The sequence below is a fragment of the Diadema antillarum genome, unplaced genomic scaffold (genome assembly GCF_040938485.1).
Source record: "Diadema antillarum isolate AM-2024a unplaced genomic scaffold, OU_Dant_1.0 seq00000836_RagTag, whole genome shotgun sequence".
Classification (NCBI taxonomy): domain Eukaryota; kingdom Metazoa; phylum Echinodermata; class Echinoidea; order Diadematoida; family Diadematidae; genus Diadema; species Diadema antillarum.
Window position 1 is genome coordinate 18,831 of NW_027271712.1, and position 25,066 is coordinate 43,896.

Genomic DNA, 25,066 nt, shown 5'->3' on the forward strand with positions numbered 1-25,066 from the left:
GGATTGCGTAGAAGTAGGATAGCCCTAAAAGTTCAGAAAAGGTGAAAAACTCCAGATTAACCCGGTGGACACATTTCATCTTTTTTTAGTCCTCACGTAAAATCAAGGGGTGTGACTTTTTGTTCGTTATGTGGTGCATGGTCACAAATACACCCAACAATCTCTATTTTAGCTTAGAAATGTGGGGGAATTTCATCGGGACCACACTTTTTCCCCTTATGTGCCCAGTTGGGCTACTACTTTCACTGTCAAACACAAATTTCACTGTACATGACTTACTCTTTAACTGTAATGTCAGCTATGTTCAATATGGCTTTGTCATGCTCCTGATGAATCAGGAGATCTCTGGTTTGAATTTTTTGTGTCTATGGTACTTAAAAATACTTGACTAGCTCTTGTTTTCATATGGAAGACAACACTCTGGACAGTTAAATAAATCTGTCACTGACAAACTAGCTCATGGCTGTATTGGAAAATAAAGAGAATTTCTCTTGGCTCATTTCACCTCTGATTCTCAGTGTTAGGTGTAAAATCAATACGTCAAAACACATTACACAAAGAATGCTCAACACTGGGTGTTCAAGCCCTTTGTCTCAACTCATGTTTGTTCAAATAGCTATGCAATATCAATACCAAATTCCCTCAAGATGCTTTTGTGATCTGCTGTCAGTTGCTTTTGAATCTCTTCAAAAACTATGATATCCCTCAGTTCAGTGTATGGGTATCTACAGCGCAGGCAGTCAAGCTTGAAATGATAGTATGTGGGAACTAGTCCATTTGTCTGTTTTATTTCACCAGTTCTTCTGTCAAACCATTCTTGAATATCAAGTTTTTTGAAGACAAGATCGTAAGGTGGAACATACATAGCTTCAGAAAATGGCTGATTACATCCATAGCATGTCTCCATTGAGCCTTGTTTAAATGTCACACAGAATGGCTGTGCTTGTCTTGGCTGTCTTGGCTGTGACCACGCATGACACATTCCCATCGTGACTGTAGCAGTGGCAGCTCTTCTCTTCTTACTCTTCTCTTTACCACTTCCAGAATATTGCTTGGTCACTGGTGACACACCACTGGCCGTACAAGATTGCCTCTTGGCATTAATCTTAGAAATGAGATCTGCCAGTTTGCCTCTTTGCTCAGCAGCTGCCAGTGTGTGTTCACAGAAGAAGCCATCATGCAACATGAATGATTTGCAATGCTTATCACAAACAAACAGATCTCTCTCTGTGATTTTGTAATGTTCTTGCCCATCAAAACAGATCATTTGCCTACTTGTTGATGGAAAATCTACGATGCTATTGAGGGTATCCACAATGCTACTGGCTTTTTTCCACACTGCTTCTAATTCCTGCGCAGGGAAGCCTGTTATGCCACTCTCTCCTGCTGGAATGGACAGAAATGACTTGTCATCTTCCGTGGACAAATTGGCACTTTCTAGTACACCTCTCCGCTCTGGCAATGTCATTCTTGCCCACTCTACAGGAGTTTTCTGAAGATCTTCATGTGCTGGGGCTACTTTCTGCTCTCCCAGACCTATGACTGCCATCTTTAATTCTTTATATTTGGATTTCACAAAGGCTTCCAAGCTATCTACCACATGAACCCATGTTTTCAGTCCTCGTATCCACTTGGCTATCGCATTGCTGATACTCCCACTCTCTCCTACAGTGATCTGGCAAGTTGAGTCTCCTTGTCTCCCTTTCTTTTTCAGGGTCTTTGATTCTTGTAGACCCTTAAGCATTTCAGCCTCTTCATCTGATGCATGAAACGATACTTCCTGGTTACCTAAGGCCTTTGAAATCTGATCACCAAAGTACTTGTAGGTCTTGCTATCTCTTTTGGAATGCAGAAGGATTGGCCCAGGCATGAGAACATCCTTCTTCGTGCATTTACTAACAAACGATTGATGACGATAGGAAACAATGGTAACAAAAATCTGATCACACTTGAAGGTAGTGTCAAAGGTCACCATTCTGCCATCTGAGCAATTTCTTTTTACATCAGCAATCTGCTGGTCTGTGTAAAGAACACATCTTGGGTAGGGGCGTCTGTCATTGTCATTTGTCAACTCCACACTCCGCACAAAGTTTCCTGATTTGCTCATTTCCACAAGTCTCTTGAAATCTGACCTTGCATTATGCTGTCTGTGACGATAAATTTGGCTCCTGTTCCTGGGTACTGATGAAAAGGACTGTATTCCCTCGCTCCCTCCTTCCTCCTCAAACAGTTCAATCATCTTCTCTCGTGCTGGCTGTCCAACAGATTGTCTCAGCTTGTCTAACATTTCTCTCTTTGACCGAATAAAGGGTTCAACAGAGTGCTTGCTGTTTCCATGAGGTGTGAATCTCAGAGGAGTCTTCTTTGCCCGCCACTCATAACGGATGATAACGTTAGGACAAATCCTAGCACCATTTTTGTGCACTTCATAAATTGTCCTATAAAACCCAACTGTATCTCGATGTGGGTAATACTTTCTGACTAATGTGTACCTCTGGCCCTCAACACGATTGTACTCTTTCACTCCACTGATTCGATGTTCATCATCCATGACAAGTTCACTCTTTGAGTAGCTCGGTCTCTTATATTTTCCTGTTGCATCACAGGTTAAGTCTGCAGCATAACGAAGCTTGGATGTATCAATCAAAAACCCCAAGTCATCATCACATGCAACAGGCACACTGTCATTCACATGAAAATCAGGAAAAAGCATAGCTGTCAAAACACTCTTACTATTCTTATAAAATGTGCCTCCTGCTTTGAAGGCATGCCACCTTCCTCGATAGAGTACTTGTTCATACATCAAAGTCTCACGATGTGATGGAAAAGCTTCCCCATCACTTTCTTCATCTGAGGAGTCTACATCTGATGGTTCAACTTTGATTCTTTTTGCTTCATCATCAGAGCTGCTGGATTCCATATCTGATGACTCTACTTTGATTCTTTTTGCTGCATTTGTCTCTGGTGACTTTTCCACAGGTCCAGACCTGATATATCAAAAGAAAGGAAAGGAGAGAAGTTAGAGCATAACTTTAGACTCCTTATGACATTTCTGTTCTGGACTTGCACTAGAAAACTCTAATGATGACATTGTTACAGAAACCTCAACAACATTCTGTTTTGTTGTCAATACGCTTAAGTTTATATGCTCAATTTGCGAAGGCAAAATCAGTATTTGGGCAAGTCCAAGATAACGTGCATGTTATGTATGGGACATTCAGAGACTTTTATAACCTGAAAAATAGTGTTAATGTCCTTTGATCATATTGAACTTTATCATGGTGATTGATATCTAGAAGAAGTATAATCATGTGAAGAATGGACAAAAATGACCGTCACAATTATATTCTACAAGAGAAAATATGTGACGTTACGTATGGGACCAGAAAAATTTTGCGTTTTTAAACATTTTTTTCAACCTCAAAACTCTCTGAAAGTATATCATTCAACAACTTGTAACTCACTGTGATGAAAGTTAGAACATTCAAGATTATCAGAGGTAAGTTTCATGTCATGAGGCAAAAAGCTCTAATTACAGGTTCTAATTAAAGACAGACATGACTTGTTACGTATGGGACAGTTACGTATGGGACACTTTGTCTCCCATTCGTTTAGTGTGTGGAGAACCATGTTTTGGGGTATTTTGCATAATTATTGAAGTAAAATCAGTTGAAACTACTCAAATACTGATCCAGATTGTCAAGGAAACAATATTCCCCGAATATTTACAATCATAATCATAATCATATTATATTCCATTATATTTTTATATTTTTATGACCAACCTGAGTATGCATGCCCTTAGTCCCCCATTCCTTTAGTGTATTGAGAACCACGTCTATGGGTATTTTGCAAAATAATTTTGAAAAATACCAATAAACAATCTGTTGCATACCTATTTAGGTAGAATCAATTGAAATTACTCAAATACTGATCCAGATTGTCATGGGAACAATATTTCCCAAATACTTACCACCATAATCATATTTAATCATATTCTATATTTTTATAACCCAGCGAACTGAGTATGTAGGATGCCCTGTATTTTATTCAGGATAGTTACTTATAAAAAATTGAATAGTATTGAAGTGCTTACTTCCATTGATAAAGGGCAGTTTGCCATTCACTTTCAATAAAAAACAACTTGACGCAAGAAATCGTATACCAAGGAGGTTCTAGAAAATGGAATCACAACCATCTTATTTCCTTTGCTAGATGTTCGAAGCCGCCGCTCAAAAATATTTGAAGCATGTGGCAAACTGGATCTGCTGCTCAGATAAGAAGACAATTGACTCGTGTCTCATTGCATAATCACCAGCTACTTTCAAAGGAAGATATACATGTATGTCTTTGTAGTGGTAATTACTTTTTGCTATCCCTTCTTATAAAAGGTACGTGGTACAGACAAGAGGATGCACGAATAGAAATTGAGCAAAAAATGCTGAAATAAAGATGAAAATTACTCGACTGGGTATACCTGGGCACTAATCTGTTATATATCTATCAATAAAGAATTATACTTGAAGATTATTCCACATTAGTTTCACTTGTGAAAATTAAGCGGAAAAGTGATAAAAGCAGCTTTCCAGGATGGTACAGTTTTAAACATTTTACATGGTACAGCTCTGATTTACACTTTTGCGCAAATTTCTGGACGGAATTGACTTTTGTTTTACATGCTTTATCATTAAGTAAAATTTCATTTCATTTACTAAACAAATAAACAAAATATGGCCAACTTTATGATAACGATCAAAATGAATCTTCAGATTGCTCAGCAAGACGGCGGCTTGGAACATCGATCATCAAAGGCACAAGTGCACCTGTGGAATTCTTTTGTACATCAATAGAAATCTGACAACTGTTAGAATAATTGCAGCCAGTTGGAACTCCACGGATGCATTAAACCTCCTTGTAAAACGCAATACCTGCTGCATGGAACCCCAGTAATCGAGTAGATATACAATGTCTGTCTAGCAATCAGGTTATTGATTCGAGTCTCACCTCAGTATGTACAAGTGTATATACCCATGTATTTTTATCATGGCTACTACTGAAAACTGAATAAGGACAATTTGTCTATAACTTGCAACAACAACAAAATGATACCAAAACACTAATTTGAAGTAACATCTTCATTATCAATGATGCATGTCAGGGTAGTCCACAATGTTGCAGGGGAAAAAAGTGATCTTGCGTATGAAAGTATGTGTGCGCAAAGCGCACATCACAAGCGCAAAGCACGAAGACCCTTGCGACCGGGGTCTAGGGCCCGCTTAAGGGCCCTGGAAGCTCCAGTGTTCTAGATGCTCTCTGGTGCTACTGAACACTTTGATCACCATGATCACTCTTGAATGCCTGGATAAAAATCATTCATATATAAATTTTGATTATGACATACGATTTTAATTGTTCTTGAAATGTTAATATATCATCCTTACTCCCAAGACCTTTTGAATATATTTTTAATATGATACTCCTAAATGGGGATGCTATGAAAAATGACAAGGACATCTTCAACTTGAACTACAATACGATACACTGACTGTTTCAGGGCTGCCAACTCTCACTCACTGAGAGTGAGACTCACTCATTTTGGTCCTTTCTCGCTCTTAAATTTCATTTGCATGCGTTTCTATTGATCTCACTCATTTTAACCCCTAAATTATAGCATTGGCCTATGGGAGTCTCACTCTCAACTAGTTTCCAATGTTGGCAGCCCTGCTGTTTTGATAACTCATTCTGCTGTCCAGAATATGCCATAAGATATTTCAACATCCAATGCCACCCGCCCTATTAAGCATGTGTTTGTTTGTTTTGTTTTTTTAATCATAGTCATGGAATAACGAGGGTGTCCAGAGAAATTTATGACTGAGAGCGACCACCTGGTTGTGTTCAGCGAGTATGTGATTGGGTGAATGCATGCTGTGTAGCGTGGTGAAAAATAAAATAATTAGAAATGTCGCTATGGCGAATGGTATGCCTCTGCCATACTGCATGATTCTCCTACTAGGTCTATAGTAATATGGACAATGTGTGCTTACATTTTCATAAAATTGGCAAAATATCAAAATGACAAGTTTGTCACAAATGTGTTGAATGTTCACCTTCCTTGACTTAGGTTTAATTCGATGAATAGGAGAGCATGTATTTGGGGATTTAAGGACTTTAACTTGGCTTGGACCCATTCATAAGTTTATGCATTGAGTTATTTTCAAGGTAGGGAGAAAAAGTAAAATTTCGGTATTAAATAATAAATTGTTACCATTTTCATCTGGCCTTTGACCCCAAGATTCATACGGTAATCACTGTCAAGAACATGCACAAATACGTAGTATGTTACAAAATAAGTTGAGCCGCTTCCAAGATATGGAGGAAAAAGCTAGTTCAGCACTTTCACTTGATCTTTGACCTTTTGACCTTTGAGGCAAAAAAAAAGGAACTTTCCAGAGAATCTCTATTAGGTTATACATGCATATACACCAAGTGTAAACAAAATAATCTCGCTGGCATTGCATAAATATGAGAGAAATAGTAAATTTTTAAGTGTTGCCTTTAACCTTTGACCCCTGACCTTTGACCCCATGAACCCTAAATTCTCTAGATAATCACTGCCAGTCAGTACATGTATCTATACTATGTTCAATGAAGATACCTTGAACAATTTCCAAGGTACGGTGAAAAAAGTGAAGTTTTAATATTTTACTCGACCTTTTGACCTTTGACCTCATGACCACAAACTTTCATCAAAGAATCTAAATTGGGTAATACATGTATACACTAAGTTTCAAGAAAATATCTTCAGGTATTGCATAGATATAGGGGAAATAGTGAAATTTCACATATTTGACCTTGACCTTTTGACCTTTGACCTTGATCATGTGCACCCAAAAGTTGGTAGGCACAACTTCACCCCCTAATACACATACATGCCAAGTTTCATGAGGATACCTCAAAAGGTTTATAAGTTACGCCGTCCACAAAATTCATTACGGACGGAAGGACGGACAGACGGACAACCTGAAAACATACATTGTAATGCCTCCGGCACCACTTCGTGGCGGAGGCATAAAAAGGACAGAAAAATGAAGAAGAAGAAAAAGACAAAAAAGTAGAAAGTACGCGGTGCGTAATATATGTCCCCGCCGGAAGTAGCATTTAGTAGCAAAATGTACAATATAGGTAAAAAATCAAGGTCAAAGGTCAAAGAAGTCAACGGTCAAAATTCTGTGTAGAAGTTTTGAAGCCCTCACCTAGTGCCATCACATAGAGCAAACGGAATCGAAATCGGGTTAGAAATGGCGAAGGAGTAGCATTTTGTAGCCAATGTACAATATAGGTCAAAAATCAAGGTCAAAGGTCAAAGAAGTCAAAGGTCAAAATTCTGTTTAGAAGTTTTGAAGCCCTCACCTAGTGCCATCACATAAAGCAAACGGAAGTGAAATTGGGTTAGAAATGGTGAAGGAGTAGCATTTTGTAGCAAAATGTACAATCCAGGTAAAAAATCAAGGTCAAAGGTCAAAGAAGTCAAAGGTCAAAATTCGGTGTAGAAGTTTTGAAGCCCTCACCTACATGTAGTGCCATAAAACGGAATCGAAATCGGGTTAGAAATGGCGAAGGAGTAGCATTTTGAAGCAAAATGTACAATATAGGTCAAAGGTCAAGGTCAAAGGTAACAACTGAAATTCTGTGTAGCAGTTTCAAAGCTCTCATGTAGTGCTATCATATAAAGCAAACAGAATAAAAATTGGCTCATAAATGACAGAGAAGCAGCAAATTGAACATTTTGATCACACGGGGACGCACACACAGACAAGACAGACGCACGGACATACGGACACACACACGTAAGTAGCCCGTTTCATAGTCCCCTGCTCGAACTCGTTCAGCGGGGACAAAAAGAGTGCTAATGTGTCTCGTGTTCATGAGGGTGATTGAGGGGAATGTCGCACATTTTGAAGGATGTTGTGCAAAAACTTTAGCATAATGTCACAGCGACATGCAAAAACCCCTTGTGGACAACCCTGCACGTGTTATACAATGTCCAGCTACAATGTAGCTAGAGCTCTACATTGTGTGGTGAACAGTACCCAACATACTAGTAGTTGAACTGCGATCTTTCAATCTGCTTGTGTATTTGGTTTCAGTACCCTTTAAATCAGAGGTCTCCACTTAAAAGGACTGTAAAGTTCTGGTTCAAATGGGAATTCTGATTTCAACTTTTACAAGATAATTAGCACTTCTTTTATGAAATATTTAAATAGCATACAATTCTAGGAGGAATTCAAAGTTAACATGACAAAGATCCATTATGAAATGGCTGAGATATCCAGAAACATGGTGTCCTAACAATAGGTGGGTACATTTTTTATGACCACTTCATTTTACTTTGTATTTGCTTGTTTTTTTATATCTGTTATTTCAAATCGGATCTCCATCAAATAAACTTTGAATTCCTCTAAATCTTAGAATTGTATGATCTTTAATAATTCATATAATTGGTTTCCAATCATCTCATATGTTGAAAACTGAATCCCCATTTCTACAAAACTATACCATCCCTTTAATGCTGATTTTCATGGTGTATTTTGCCATCCACCCCTCCCCCTTTCTGAAAATTGTTCAGTCAAGTTACAGTAGTACATGTATTGTTTCAAGTGTCTATAATTCAAAAGTAGTCTGCAAAGTTGGGATGCTTTCTTCAGGATGATTGACCATTTGTGTACTGAGAGACCTTCCCAGCTAGCTACATGCATTCACATGCATTATGTATGAGGATGTCCCATACGTAACGTATTTGTCCCATACATAACATTATTTCACTGTCTAATAAAAAATATATCTTTTACTATTTTTTCTTTCTATGGTATTTAACTTCTCTAAACAATAAATTAGAACTTTCCAAAAGGGCATTCAAATATCCTTAGAAATGTCAGAAAAAACTAAAATAATGACCTCTATTTGTTACATATGGGACATCTCATGATAGGACACAAGCTAATTTGCATAATCATTTGCATAATCCCTAAATTTTCATACCAAGTTAATTATATGAATTTTTATGTCCCATATGTAACGCTGTGTTTCACATTTATGCAAATGATGCCCTTGAAATTTGCATAAATCTACATTTTTTTTCCTCCATGGAAACCAAAACTTCCACTCATAAGCTTCAAAATGATACCAAACATGTCAATATTGAACAAAGATGAAATTTTGCCTTCTGAGGGGACCTTATCTTGGACTTGCCCTGAAATAAATAAACAGAAAAATACATTGCAGGTTTTTTTTTTAATGAGTTCTTTCTTAATCTTTACATGATGTAAGAGAAAACAGCATAATATTTAGACTAACATAGACTTACTCATCCTCATATGCACAGAACACAGTCCACCCTCCATCTTCATCTGATGACGTTAGATCACTCCTAAAAGAGTGGAGACAGTAAGAAAAGATGGCTAATGACACTCAAAGGATTTACGTCCCTGGTCTTTGCAAAGACATCACACAAAGGAAAGGTCACAGTGGGGTTGTCAAAGAAGGAGAAAACAACAAAGTACATTTGATTATATGAAAACAAAACTTGGCGACAATCTTGAAAGGCAAATCTTTTTTCATTTCTAAAACTCATTCAACATGTTTTTAGCATCTGAAGGATAATTCTGAAATATTTTCACCACAGGTCACAAAGCTGATCAGAAAGGACCCCTAGCAACCACTGCATAAACAATTTTGTCTTCTTACTCTTCATCAAAGATCCTTCATTGCAATAATCATCATGATACAAATTGTCTAGAACTATCACACAATGTGATCCATACCATTACCTAAAACTGAATGAGTAAACTCAATCAGAAATAACTTTCTTTGCTTGCTTTCCATTAAAAAAAAGACAATTATCATTGTTCAACATTTAATAATTGCTCACTGTTAATCACATGTGACATATCTCAAGAGCTCAAAACTAAATAAGACAAATAAACTGGCAATTTCTATGATAAAGAATGTTGTTCCCATGACAACACAATGTTCGACATTAACAAAAATTAGGTTTACACAACTATATCATAGCCATATGTGCCAAATTTCAAGCCAAATTGTCAAAAGTTGGGGGATGATTTTCATTCAAAATATGCTGTTACCATGGCAACATAAAATTTTTTCAACAATGACAAAAGAAAATTTCTGCACATCCAGGGAATATAGTGTTAGCATGTGCCAAATTTGAAGCCAAATGCTAAAAAAGACTGAGTTAGCTGAATCCAAATTTTTGTATGATTTTTATTCAAAAATATACTATTACCATGGCAACACATTGTTCAATAATTAATGATGAAAGATGAAGTTTGCATATCTTGGCATTACTGCTGTCACATGTGCCAAATTTCAAACCAAATGCTCAGACTGAGGGAGTTAAGTGAATCCACAGTATTTTTGTGATTTTGATTCAAATTATGCTTGTCTATTACATGTACCTTGGCAACGCATTGTTCAACATTGACAGAAGAATAAGTTTGCACACAGCGGTCAAATGTGTCATATTTCAAGTCAAATGCTTAAGGGATACCAAAACCCAAAGAGAAATGTCGATTGAATGAAAGCAGCAACATTAGTAGAACACACCAGTGAAAGTTTTCAAGAAGAAAATCGGACAATTGCTATAAAAGTTATGAATTTTTGAAGCTTTGGTGTTGGAACCACTGGATGAGGGGACTACCAGGTTATGATGTCATGTGTGGACAACGATGAATAGAAAATATGAAGGGAATTCCACAAAAACTCATTTTTTATGAAAAATTACATATTCCATCAACTTGATACTGACAGTATATGTTAAGAGTACTGAGTAGCCAATTCCACCTGCTTTCTGCAAGCAGTCAAGTGCTCATTCATTATGTTAGAAAATGGAATTGTTAAACTGTCCACAACATTGATCACAGATGGACAGACAACCCAAAAAGATAATGCTTCCGGCACCACTATATGGCAGAGGCAATGAAATGTAAACCCCCAAAAATAAAAAATATTAAGTTATTAAAAATGAATATATGCCTCTAATCAATAGAATGCTGGAGGCATTATGTTTTGGGTTGTCTGTGGGTCATCTGTCGTGCAGATTTCTTGACATTTCAGGTCAAATCCCTAGGCCAAGGGTTAGAGTTCACTTAAATGGCTAAGTTGGCATTTCTTATGCCTCCGCCACGAAGTGGTGCCAGAGGCATTATGTTTTCGGGTTGTCCGTCCTTCCGTCCATCTGTCCTTCCGTCCGTCCGTAATGAATTTTGTGGACAGCGTAACTAAAAAGCCTTTTGAGGTATCCTAATGAAACTTGGTAGTATGTGTATTAGGGGGTGAAGTTGTGCCTATCAACTTTAAGGTGCACATGCTCAAGGTCAAAGGTCAAAAGGTCAAAGCCAAATACATCAAATTTCACTATTTCTACCATATCTATGCAATGCCTGAAGATAATTTTTTGAAACTTAGTGTATACATGTATTCACCTACCCATTAAGATTCTCTGGTGAAAGTTTGGGGTCATGAGGTCAAAGGTCAAAGGTCAAGTAAAAATATAAAAACTTCACTTTTTTCTCCATACCTTGGAAATTGTTCAAGGTATCTTCATGCAACAAGCCATACATGCACTGACTGGCAGTGATTATCTAGACAATTTAGGGTTCATGGGGTCAAAGGTCAGGGGTCAAAGGTCAAGGGCAACACTTCAAAATTTTACTATTTCCCTCATGTTTATGCGAGGCTAGCAGGACTAATCTTCCTTTTACACTTGGTGTATGCATGTATAACCTAATAGCGATTCTCTGGAATTTTTTTCTTTTTTTTTGCCTCAAAGGTCAAAAGGTCAAAGATCAAGTGAAAAGAGCTGAACTAACGTTTCCCTCCATATCTCGGAAGTGGCTCAAGTTATCTTGAAGCGTACACATTTGTGCTTGTTCTGCCTGACAGTGATTATCTTATGAATTTTAGGGTTACAGGCCAGATGAAAATGGTAACAATTTGCTATTCAATACAGAAATTGCACTTTTTCTCCATACCTTGAAAATTACTCAATGCATAAACATATGAATGGGCCAAAGTCAAGTTAAAGTCCTTCAATCCCCAAATACATGCTCTCCTATTCATCCAATTAAACCTAGGTCAAGGAAGGTGAACATTCAACACATTTGTGACAAACTTTTCATTTATTTCGCCAATATTGTGAAAATGTAATCACACATTGTCCACATGTTCTATCTCGACCTATTAGGGGGTTCACACGTACACAAATTAGCGGGATACAAATCTCAAGATTTGCATCGCGATCGGTCCATCTCGAGTTTTTTGCACATGTGGACAGAAAAAACCTGATTAATAAGCGAGATAAGCATCGCCATGCTAATCACAAGAAATCTTGCGCTAGTTCATCAATTAGCGGGATAATTGGCCCCGCGCTGGTACGCATGAACGGACGGGATTAGAATCTCAAGTTTTTATATCCCATGATGCAATGCGCACATCACAACAGCAAGGCCTCTGTGAAGGACAAAGGGAAGTGCGCGCAGGAAGTGATAGAGAAGGGCGCTGTGTGACCCAGTTTGCAGGCTTTGTTGTTATCTCTATCGGCAATTAGCGGGATAATTCGGTACGTGTGGACGCTCGCCAAATTAGCGGGATACCGATCGCGATCGCTATCCCGCTAATTTGGTACGTGTGGACGCTCGCAAAAAAACTCGAGATATAGAGCGCAATCGTCATCCTGCTATTTTGAACGAGTGAATCCGGCTACTAGGAGAATCATGCAATATGGCGGACAATACCAGTCGCCGTAGCGACAGTTCTAGTTTAGTATACGGTAACTTTGTTTAGAAATGTGATACTAATGATAAAACTCAATGAGAAAGAAATAAACATGAAATATTTTCTAGGAAGGATAAGGGTGAAAACAAAAGTCAGTGTCAAGTGTCACCAGGAGGCGGGAGCAAATCCAGGAATTCCACGAAGTGCCACTGGCCACTCTCTTCATAGAAATTAACAACAACAACAACAATAAAAATCCTTCCTTGCCATACAAGATCAGGTAGAAGTGCCCTGCAGCCAGTGGTGATGTAAGTCGATGGGTCAATAACAAATTGTTTGTTCATGTACTTGGTGGTGGAAGGAGTCAAAGGCTCACTGTGCTTGTGGTTTGAATTAACATTGACCCTAAAGGAAGTCCAGTGGAAGTCTAAACTGAGATTCTGAAAAAGTAGATTCCTTATATAATTAAATCTAAGGTCAAAGTCAAAGGCCAAGTATCCCAAAGTATAGTGAAAATTGTCTGTCCTCAAATTCGACATAATGGTATGATCTCAATGAAGTATGTCCATGTATCTCAAGATTTGGTGATATGGATCAGTATTCCTCATGTATAAAGTGCTAAAGGTCAATCCTTGGTAGGTATAACTGTATGGCTCATATACAGTACAATTACTCGAGATGCCTCGGGCATTCGGGTTGATGAAACTTCATGGCAGTCAAAATTGCTCTACCAGTGTTTACAAGCTTTAGCACGCTACTTCAAAAATTCTCTCTCATATAGAGTACTTCATATGCAAGTTCTTTGCAGAATCAGTAACTTATCAGGAGCAGTCAGACAGCGCAGCAGGGTGTACAAAACACATTCACAGCATGCAGTGAGCCCCGCAATCGATCTGAATGTAGCTACAGGTGTATCTCATAGTAATCAGAGCAAGTTCTTCTGGTATCTCTAAAAAGAAAATACTTTTTCCGCCATTCCCTCAGCTTAAATACAGTGAAGGTAGCAAATGATTGGGGTAGTTTGTATCATGTGTGTGTGTGCACAAGCGTGGGTATGTGTGAGAATGTGTGTGTGAATAAAAGAAGATTATGAAAAATGTGGACATGAGACATATTTGAAAGAATATAAAGCCTACATGTATAAGGCTAGGAAAAGGAAATGCAAGAATATTAAACTAGAAATGTCGCTATGGCAACTGGTATGCCTCCGCCATAATGCATGATTCTCCTAATAGGTCTAGATAGTACATGTTGACAATGTGTGATTACATTTTCACAAAATTGGCAAAATATTAAAATGACAAGTTTGTCACAAATGTGTTGAATGTTCACCAACCTTGACTAGATTTAACTGGACGATTTTTTATGGGAGAGCTTGTATTCGGGGATTTAAGGACTTTAACTTGACTTTGACCCATTCATACGTTTATGCATTGAGTAATTTTCAAGGTATAGAGAAAAAGTGCAATTTCTGTATTGAATAGTAAATCGTTACCATTTTCATCTGGCCTTTGACCCTAAAATTCATAAGAATCACTGTGAGGCAGAACATGCATGTAGTAAGTTCAACTTGAAGATAATTTGAGCCACTTCCAAGATATGGAGGAAAAAGTTAGTTCAGCACTTTCACTTGATCTTTGACCTTTTGATCTTTGAGGCAAAGAAAAAGAAAGAAAAAAAAAACTTTCCAGAGAATCTCTATTAGGTTACACATGCATACACCAAGTGTAAAAAAAAAATAATCCTGCTGGCATTGTATAAACATGAGGGAAATAGTAACATTTTGAAGTGTTGCCCTTGACCTTTGACCCCATGAACCCTAAATTGTCTAGATAATCACTGCCAGTCAGTACATGACCATGTATACACCTTGCTCCATGAAGATACCTTGAACAATTTCCAAGGGAAGTTTTAATATTTTTATTTTACTTGACCTTTTGACCCTTGACCTCATGACCCCAAACTTTCACCAGAGAATCTTAATTGGGTAATACATGTATACACTAAGTTTCAAGGAAATATCTTCTGGCATTGCATAGATATTGTGGAAATAGTGAAATTTTATGTACTTGACCTTGACCTTTTGAACTTTGACCTTGAGCATGTGCACCTAAAAGTTGATAGGCACAACTTCACCCCCTAATACACTTACATGCCAAGTTTCATTAGGATAACTCAAAAAGTTTTTTAGTTATGCAGTCCACAAAATTCATTACAGACGGACGGACGGAAGGACGGAAGGACCGACGGGAGGTCGGACGGACAACCCGAAAACATAATGCCTCCGGCACCACTTCGTGGCGGAGGCATAAAAAAGTATATATCACTATGGCGACTGGAATGCCTCCGCCATAATGCATGATTCTCCTACAAGATCTATAGTACATGTGGACAAGTGATGACAAGTTTTACCAAATTGGCAAAATATTAAAATGACATATTTGTCAAAAATGTGTTGAATATTCACCTTCCTTGACCTGCAATGTAGATATAATTGGACAAATGGGAGAGCATGTATTTTGGAATTTGAGGACTTTTACTTGACTTTGACCCTTTTATAAGTTAATGCATTAAGCAATTTTCAAGGAATTGAGAAAAAGTGCAATTTCTGCATTGAATAGTTAATTGTTACTCAATATTTTCTCATGGCCTTTATAAATCACATAAAATAGTTTACTGCATGTTTATTTTTGGGTGTTGTAAGTTATGTTTGTTTGAAAGCCTATTATGACTTTACAAAGAGAATGGTGTGTCACAGATATAATTCTGACATACTTTTGTTGACCTTTTTACCTCTTTCAAAATATATTCTATATAATAATAACAGTTAAGCATACAATGTAAAACTAAAAAACAAAAACAAATGTACAGGCAGTGTTGGGCATTTTAGGGAGCAATATGATAGGTAGTTTCAAGCAGTTGAATTTCTAATGTGGTTAACAGCCTACATTGTACTTCTATCCATTCTCATCAGACGATTTGCATAGCCTCCATAAAAATGATGTACTAAATGGATCAGTTTAATTAATTTATGAAGTGGTAAATAAAGCCTTTTTTTAATCAAATGAGGTAAAATATTATGAATTATCTGTCTTACTGCCTAAAATAAATAACGAACTTAAACTTTTCTCAACTAGTATGCCTTTTTTAGAATATTACACATAGTGACAAAAATGTCCCACGCGTTACTTGTCCTACGCATTACTACATACCCATCTTTTTAAAATTGAACTTGAGAGAATGAAACATGTTGTTTTCTCTTCAGTAATAGATGTGTAACAAGTTGTTCACAATGAATTTTTAGTGTGACAAGTATTTTCACAATATTTAAGAAACAAAGTAAAATAAAAAAAGCCTTCTTTCTGGTCCCACGCGTTACTGGGGAATGAATTAGCATTTAAACTAATTACAGAATGAGTAATTCTCATTATTTCTGTTGTTTTGTGTGTAGGTACCTACTATCTACCAGAAACAACCAAACAATTGAGCTTTCATAACCCTGAGAAATATAGGGCTGAATTTGTTTGTGATGTCCGTGTTACTGGCGCAAAATAGCTTCGACTTGCCCTGTACTACTTTTTATGCAATCTAAAATATAGACATATTTTTGTGACTCGCATGACTCATTTCGAGGGTGTTTTCAATCATAAATATTGTCAAGCTCAATACATGTAAATTAAAAAATATATATATCAAAATGCTAAAATGGGTACAAAATAAGACCTTATGTGAAAAAAATTATGAATCTATAGATAATAGAACATGCCTTAAATAGTGAAATTAAAAAAAGTACCAAAGAGGCATCATTTTTAAGTAAATGTGATCTTTTGTTCTGGGAGGTGTAACTCTGCTGTTAGAAAGTGAAAAGCAGTGAAAAATTAGATTTACATCCTTTGAACATACACCTACCCAAATATGAATACTTGTTCTTAATTGCTAGAACTTGAAATTTTAAGGTCCCCCTGTCTAGTTACATGGAATGGCTGATTAGACTTTAATAGTACACTTTGGGGAATGACAATTTCTAAATTACCCACAAAAGTGTGCGTCAGATCGCTTTATTTCAATTCTAACTAGAAATGTCGCTATGGCAACTGGTATGCCTCCGCCTTAATGCATGATACTCCTGTAATAGGTTTATAGTACATGTGGACAATGTGTGATTACATTTTCACAAAATTGGCAAAATATTAAAATGACATGTTTGTCACAAATGTATCGAATGTTCACCTTCCTTGACCTATGTTTAACCTTGGATAAATAGGAGAGCATGTATTTGGGGATTTAAGAACTTGAACTTCGACTTTGACCCTTTCATAAGTTTACACACTTGAGTAATTTTCAAGGGATGGAGTAAAAGTGCAATTTCTGTATTGAACAGTAAATTGTTATCATTTTCATCTGGCCTTTTGATTCATAAGGGAATCATTGTCAGGCAGAACATACATAAATATGTACTAAGTTTAAAGATAACTTGAGCCACTTCTGAGATATGGAGAAAGGAGTAAGTTCAGCACTTTCACTTGATCTATGACCTTTTGACCTTTGGCCTTCTTGGCCAAAAAAAAAAAATCCCAGAGAATATCTAGTGGGTTATAAATGTATACCTGTACATCAAGTTTTAAAAAAAAACAATCCTGCTGGCATTGCATAAATATAAGAAAAATAGTAAAATTTTGAAGTATTGCCCTTGACCTTTGACCCACAAACTCCAAATTCCCTAGATAACCACTGCCAGTCAGTACATGCATATGGGCAATTCCGCAGTTAGGTGGACATGACATGGATAAAAGAAATGTGCCTATTTATATTACTCCTTAATTTAGGTATCAACTAATGCCATGGATGTTCATCAATCATTAAGGTCTTTCAAATTCAGCAGATCTTATTTTTCGTATTTATTGATTTTGCGAGATCTAAAACCATCATCTAAAATGTACATGTGGGACTGGGGATGCTGAAATTCACTTAAATGCAAATTACAGTGGGTTCCTTTGAATTTTTTCCCTCAAAGCTTTGCTAAAGGGTAAAAGATGAATACACGTGACATTTTGTCAATTACAAAAGGGTGATATGACCTGCAGCATTACTCCAGACAAATGTAACGTTACTAACCGTACCGTTACTAACCATGCTTTTCGGGGTCTAGCTAAAAAATTATCTGTCAAACTGCTAAAAAAATTTACATGAACATTTGTCATGATGCAATAATTGAAATTAATGCAACACTTTGTTTGAAGTAACTTGAATTTTTGCACACTTTTTGTTACAAGACACTGATTTTTTTGTCATGTCCTTTTTTTCGTAACGTCACTAACCAGCCCTTTAAGTTGCCATAGCAATTCTAATATTTCTTGGATTGTATTCATTCTTTTCTGTATCATAAACATGGGAAGGATGAATATGTTTTTGACAGAATTTTGACCTGAAATGAATAAATGGTAATTTTGTAGTAAAAACAAACATCTAAATTTGTTCAAATGTAACGTTACTAACCGCGGAATTGCCCATATTTTATATACTTTGTTCCATAAAGATACCTTGAACAATTTGTTAGATAGAGAGAAAAAAGTGAAATTTTAACATTTTACTTGACCTTTCGACCTCATGACCCCACACTTTTACCAGAGAATCTTAATTGGGTAATACATGTATACACTAAGTTTCAAGAAAATATCTTCAGGCATTGCATAGACATGGGGGAAATAGTGAAATTTTAAGCATTTTACCTTGACCTTTTGACCTTTGACCTTGAACACGTGCACCCAAAAGTTGATAGGCACAACTTCACCCCCTAATACACATACATGCCAAGTTTCATTAGGATACCTCAAAAGGTTTTGATAGTTACCTTGTCCACAAAATTCATTACGGACGGACGGAAGGACGGACAGAAGAACGGACGGACTACCCGAAAACATAATGCCTCCGGCACCACTTCGTGGCGGAGGCATAAAAACGCAAAAGTTCCGTCCAGCGGGACAGGGCATCCCCCTCCCACAACCTCCCCCTCTACGTCATGAAACTTTGTACATACACACCGTAACATACTACACATCGTGTATGTACCAAAAAAAAAAATATTTCCGGGCAAGTCCAAGATATCGCGCACCTTACGTATGGGACATTCAGAGATTTCAAACCTCTGAAAAGTAATGAAGGAGCACTTGGATTTTACTGTTTATCATCAGGAGGACTGGTAGCCCTGAGAAGAATATTGTGTTTAAGTTTGATGTCATTTGACCTTGGGTTAATTATTTTATTAAGAAAAATATGGCAACTTACGTATGGGACCAGAGAAAAACTGGATTTTTCAAAATAAAGTTTGAATTGAAAATTCTCTGAAAGTACCTTGCTGATCAAGTTCTGTTTAGAAGTGAAGAAAGGTACAATACTGAAGTATCTTTCAGCAAAGTTCCACTGCAAAAGAATGGCGTATATTTTCATGAAGTTGGTTTAATTAACGAAAGTACACCTTACGTATGGGACATGGCTGAACTTACGTATGGGACATTTGTCTTTAGTGCACAAGTGTATTCATGGGAATGACTTTAAATTTCCCCATAGTGTCATATTCAGTTCCACAAATCATACTACAACATGTAACAAATGAAATAGACTTCTAAGTGGGTACTTTCCCGGTTCAGATACCTAACAAAAGCTAAAATAAGACAAATAAAAGTAATTACCAATTTACAATTCAATGTCTTAGTTTGGATTCCGTCATGCATTAACACTGTCCTCATGATGTCTACACATACAGATACAGTATACTGACACTCTATTTCCAGCCCATTTGTAATACTCTGGTCAATATTTTTTATCAAATGAAAAAAAAAAATGTGCGAATTCTAGCTTGCGACCTTGATGTAGCATACATGCACATGTACCATGACTAATCTGTAGTCTTGATAATTTCAACTGTAAAATCAAATGTTATGTACAGTGTATGCAAATACAGTTTGAAGTGGGTACTGTCAGTAGTTTTAGGCTTATCTTGCAAGTTGTCTAAGTTTTTATAGAGCTTTGTAATTGTTTGAAATGCAGCACAAAACACAACAACAACAATCAAGAGTAATTAATTTTGCTCTGTAATCATCATGTTTTGCCATGTGAATTTTAGCTTCGGCAAAATCAATCCAATTTTAATGAAACTTTTAGAGTTTAAAAGCCGTGGTAGAACAAAGAGATAGAAGAATGTATGTGCCAATGCTGGCTTTTTTTTCAAATTGCTTGGCTTCAGGACTATGAAACCAAAGACGACAAAATTTGTGTTTATACTTTGTACACATACATACATGCTTGTGTAGTGATACAGGAAAGATTATCATTTGTACATTTAAATCTTAAGAGAAAATGTAATTCTAGATTTGAAACACTCAAGTAACTCACTGATCTGAAACTTACAAGTTTGATAAATTCTAATAACCTAATTTGATCATACACTACAAGATTGCAATGCTTGTTGATAATTGTGTAGATGTGGGGTACAAAGTAAGTATGAGTTGATTAAGGTGTCTCAGAGCACATCTGTCTCTTCAAACACAATATAGAAAAGAAAATTGAATTCCCTATTTGTTTGTGTAATTTGTGTTATTAGCACTCCAACCACAGAACCAGTATTGATATTGTGGTTCATGGCAAATGTAAACTATAGTCTTCATTTTACAGGATTTTCAGAAATCATGTTCATGACCTTGATAAGTCATGACACATTCTGAGGGTGTGCAGTTGAAATATTAAACATCATATCAAAATAAAAAGTATTCTTGTAGGGTTTTTCCTTTGCTATCAACTCAAGTAATGACAAAGTTACCTGCTGTCACCTCAAGTGATTTTTCTTTTCAGTAAGACCTGTAATGTTGTCATTGATGAGCACCACAAGCACAATTGTTTTGATTTCCCTTTTTAGGCTGTACAGCCTGTGTACATGCTGAACAGTGTACTGCACCTAAAATGACACTTAGAGAATCCCATTCTCTAGGACAAAGTCATTTTGTAGAGAGGTAAAGTTGAAAATGATAACTGAATTAAGAAAATGTCCAATATCAAAATGTTAAAAGGAGGAATGTTAATTGAAGACCAGCTGCACAGCCTGTAATGAAAATAAGAAAATACAAGTATAAATGAATATTCTTTATTTTCCTTTCTTAATCATAGAATGACTCAATAATGCTGTTCTTACACTCTCCCTGAGGTCAACTAAGTAGGAGAGGTAGATATATAGACATATCCTTCAGAGTAGGTGCAAAGATAACCATTAACCAAACAAATGTAAGGACATATAGCATCCATGTCAAAAGGCGGTTTTCCCATTCACTTTGCATAGGTAATGTCCCATACGTAAGGCATTTGTCCCATACGTAAGCAAACTTTAATTAGTTATAAGATGAAGGACTAATTAAATTTCCACATTTAGTTTTGCTAATCTGGAGTTAAAATGAATAAATTAGAACTTCCTAAAGTATGATTGGTCAATGTTGGAAATCTTCAGAAAAAACTTTAAAAAACATACTCAAATCCTTACGTATGGGACACTTCGTTCTGGGAAAGAGCATAATTTGCATAATTAATGTGCTGACTTTGTCTTACCTATTGGAAATTATACTAGCTCATACAGGGGTCATATCCATAAAGGAACTAGGTCAAGGACAAATTCAACTGATTTTAGATGAATATTTTTAATTTGTCCCATACGTAAGGTTTGTTTTTAATTTATGCAAATTAAGGCCATATTTCTTGCATTAATTTGCATAATCAAATATTTTCTTTGCTGGAAATATATAATTTAACTCTTTGGCTACAATATGATATCAATAACTTTTTGATTAAATCAAGATGAATTCTGAGCATCTGAGGGGACATTATCTTGGACTTGCCCTTCCATCATTCATTCATTTCTTTTTTTGTGGGAGGGGGGAAGGGAGCTGGAATAAAGTTTGCACCAGATTGCTGAATTTCAGGTCTGAAGATGTAAAATCACCTTCGTGTGGGAGGAGAAATATGCCTTATGTACGCCCTTGTGTGCATGCCTTTTACTATTTGATTGCTCAACAGACAGCGTTCATGAAATTCATTGTAATGATTATTAATAATTATTAAGAAGTTTATTCAAATGGTACCACTTTACACCCAAGTTATGTTCAATAATAATCCACATCAAAATATCCTGCTACCTTAAACAAGTGGAACCATTTCAAGTCGATTAAACATGCAAAAACATGCATCAAATTGCACCATTACTATTATTTCCATTCAATCAACAACATAAAAATGCAAAGAGCAGAGCTACCAAGTCTCAAGCATTCTGCGTGAGACTCAAGAATTTAGGGGACAGACAATAATAAATTGCATATGTTTACAAGCAGAGCGCCACTACGACAAAATATTGAAAGGTTTGAATCAACAAAAGCCGAGCACAGCAGTGTAAACGGACAAAATTGCGAGGCTCGGCCGCGCAATTGAGGCCGGGCTAAGCCCGGTCCCGCACTGTAAACGGGGTCTAAGATCAATTAAGCGAGGGGGGCCTTGACCTTGACACCCCCCCACACACACACACACACACACTGGAAAACGTTCCGCGGCCCCTGTAATATTATAGGTGGGAGCTTCGCGTTGTGGGGCTGGCTGGTCGCACATACAATTTGTACTAACTGTAACTGTAACAACATGAGTTTGTGCATGTTTCTTCTTCTTCTTCTTCCAGTAAAGTACAGACCGCCGTTGGCGTATTATCGTACTTGTGCTTGTCAAGTGCCCAGATGAAAAGTGCAAGTAAAAGGATCGCTACAGATTCTATATGTGCAGTTAAAAAAGACAGAAGAGGCTTAACGAAGCCTAATCTGTTGCACCCCCTGTTTGAAGAACTGTAGGGAGGTGCTTCTAATTATACTTGGTGGTAAAGAGTTCCATAGTTTAATTGCGTCAGGAAAGAATGTCTTCTGATATGTTTGGGTTCTGGCATACGGGATTTGAAATTTGTTTGGATTCCCTCGTGTAGATGGTCCAGTGGCTGGTATGAAGTGTTCATGCGGGATGTCGATCAGCCTGTGGATAATGGAGTATGGTACCATGCACACTCTATACCATGCACACTCTAAGATCACACTGAAGATCATTTTCTTCCTCCATTAAAGTACATCCCTCTTAGTAGAGTATAGTCGTACTGAGTGCAGTGAGGTGCGCGGTCACGGGAACACGTGTAGTGCAGTATGCAGTGTGAACACACACACACAAAAACAAAAAAAAAAATTAAAAGAGGAGGGCAAAATAAAAGTGCAAGTAAAAACCAAATATCTTGCTGTTTTAACGGAGGGTGACTGACGAGAGGCGGTGCTTGAAGACCTCAATGGATGGGGCTGACACCGCTTCGGTTGGGAGAGCATTCCATAGACAGACCACACTCGGGAAAAAGCTATGCTGGTATGCTAGGATTCTGCAATGATGTTGTCTGATTTGTAGATGGTGACCTCTTGTTCCTCCTGAAGCTGGGAATATGTAGGGTGGGGCTGCGGGGATAGCCACAAGGCCATTCATGATTCTATATAGCATGATTACCTTGTTGTGGGCACGGCGGTCATTGAGTGACTGCCACTGTAGTTTCTGTAGCATTAGGGCAACACTACTTTGCTGTCTGTAATCAGACAACACAAAGCGGGCGGCACGTCGTTGCACTGTCTCTATCTGTGATAGAGTTCTTTGGTATGTGGGTCCCATACTGAGGATGAGTACTCTAGGGTTGGCCTGATGTAAGTTTTGTAGGCTTGCTCTTTAGTTGACAACACATGCAACACAATACACCAATACTATCACAAAACCGGGCATAGTCGTGAAATAGGCCCCACCACTGCGTGTCCGTACTAACTACTACGGCGGCTCGCCTATAAAATACTCGTGAATTCAGCCCCACCGTGTGGCGTTCATCGGTAGGTAAGCACGGCGGTGGGGCTTCCTTCCACAGTATACTATAATACTCGTGAATGCGGCCCCACCAAACGGCGTTTACGCGAAATTGATACAGCGGTGGGGCCGATTTCCACAGCATAGCATCTTTCGTCTTCCCTTTCTTCTCGGAAGGACTCCCTAATGTCCCTCGACTAATTTAACGGCCAATTTAACCACAAATACAACCCTCACTAACCCTAAACCCTAACCCTAAAGCTAACCCTAGGCCTAGGACCTACCCTTGCTTGCTAACGCACGGGTGCACGCGCACTGCGGTGGGGCCTATTTCACGATTTTGCCCAAAACCGGATCTAACTAAGAAAAATATAGCCAGAAATTACCCCATGTCACCCCCGTAGCTTCGTAAGAAATATAGCCAGAAATTACCCCATATCATTCATGTCATGTACCCGTAGCTTCGCCCCACCACACCAGTAGTCAGTACGTCCAGTTCTATGCCGAACGTTTTACAGCAGCAGTTGTTGTTGTTGCAACACCTGAGCAGCAGCAGGGTCAGGGAGCTGCAAGCTGAGGTGAGTGCTCGATCACCGACCCCGTGGGAAGCGCGACGTGACACTGGACCCATACACAGCGACAGGGCTGTGTACATGCCAGGTGTAGTAATAGGACCCTATTGCCGAAGCGAAGTGACCGAATCTACACTTGGACCTCCTACAATTATCCACTCTACTTACATCTTTCACACAACAAACGACGTAAGTCAGGCTACCCGGTCGGTCTTGTAAATGTAGGGCTAGCAGTAATTTAACGGCGGGGAGACAGAGGCTTCATGTCGTTACCGGTCGTGCTGCCTTCGAAGGTTCTACGGCTATATCTATGCCAATATACCAGCTAGCTTCTAGGAGTATTCTGCTCATCAGCGATATAGTTTGTACTCATACCATATACACAGTACGCATTTTGCATGCGTGTACTTATGCACTCCGATGGCATGGCATGCATATGCTGCAGCGCATCGTTTGCTTATGGCGCGCTAGAAGGGAATCAAATATTTATGTTCGACACCAACTAAAAAAACCATTTCATCAAGTAAAATTTCATTACACAGAAATATATTGGACAAAATATATATTTGATAAAATATATATTCAACAAAATATGTATTTGACAAAAATATATTCAAACAAAATATATATTTGACAAAAAATATATAGGTTTGACCAAAATATATATTTGACAAAAATATATATATTTCACCAAAATATATTTGACAAAAATTATATTTGACCAAAATTATATATTCGACAAAATATATATTTGTTTCTTTGTTTGTTTGTTAAAATATATTTATTCAGGATAAAAAGTTCAG

The 25,066-nt window shown here is 37.5% G+C and overlaps 1 protein-coding gene across 1 annotated transcript; it reads right to left on the reverse strand.

The window, feature by feature from the left end:
- Nucleotides 1–603: 603 nt before the first annotated feature.
- LOC139740123 (uncharacterized) lies at nucleotides 604–24,563 on the reverse strand. Its single transcript, XM_071650705.1, has 3 exons — nucleotides 24,432–24,563; nucleotides 9,365–9,427; nucleotides 604–2,987 (listed from the first exon to the last, which is right to left on the reverse strand). Coding segments are annotated over exons 1-3 (2,436 nt in total). The 5' UTR covers nucleotides 24,434–24,563; the 3' UTR covers nucleotides 604–616.
- Nucleotides 24,564–25,066: the final 503 nt, after the last annotated feature.

Coding starts and splice junctions, on each gene's coding strand:
- LOC139740123 (XM_071650705.1), bottom strand. Junction 2,988..9,364: donor TTCTGTGCATATGAGGATGA/GTAAGTCTATGT, acceptor TTGATATATCAG/GTCTGGACCTGTGGAAAAGT.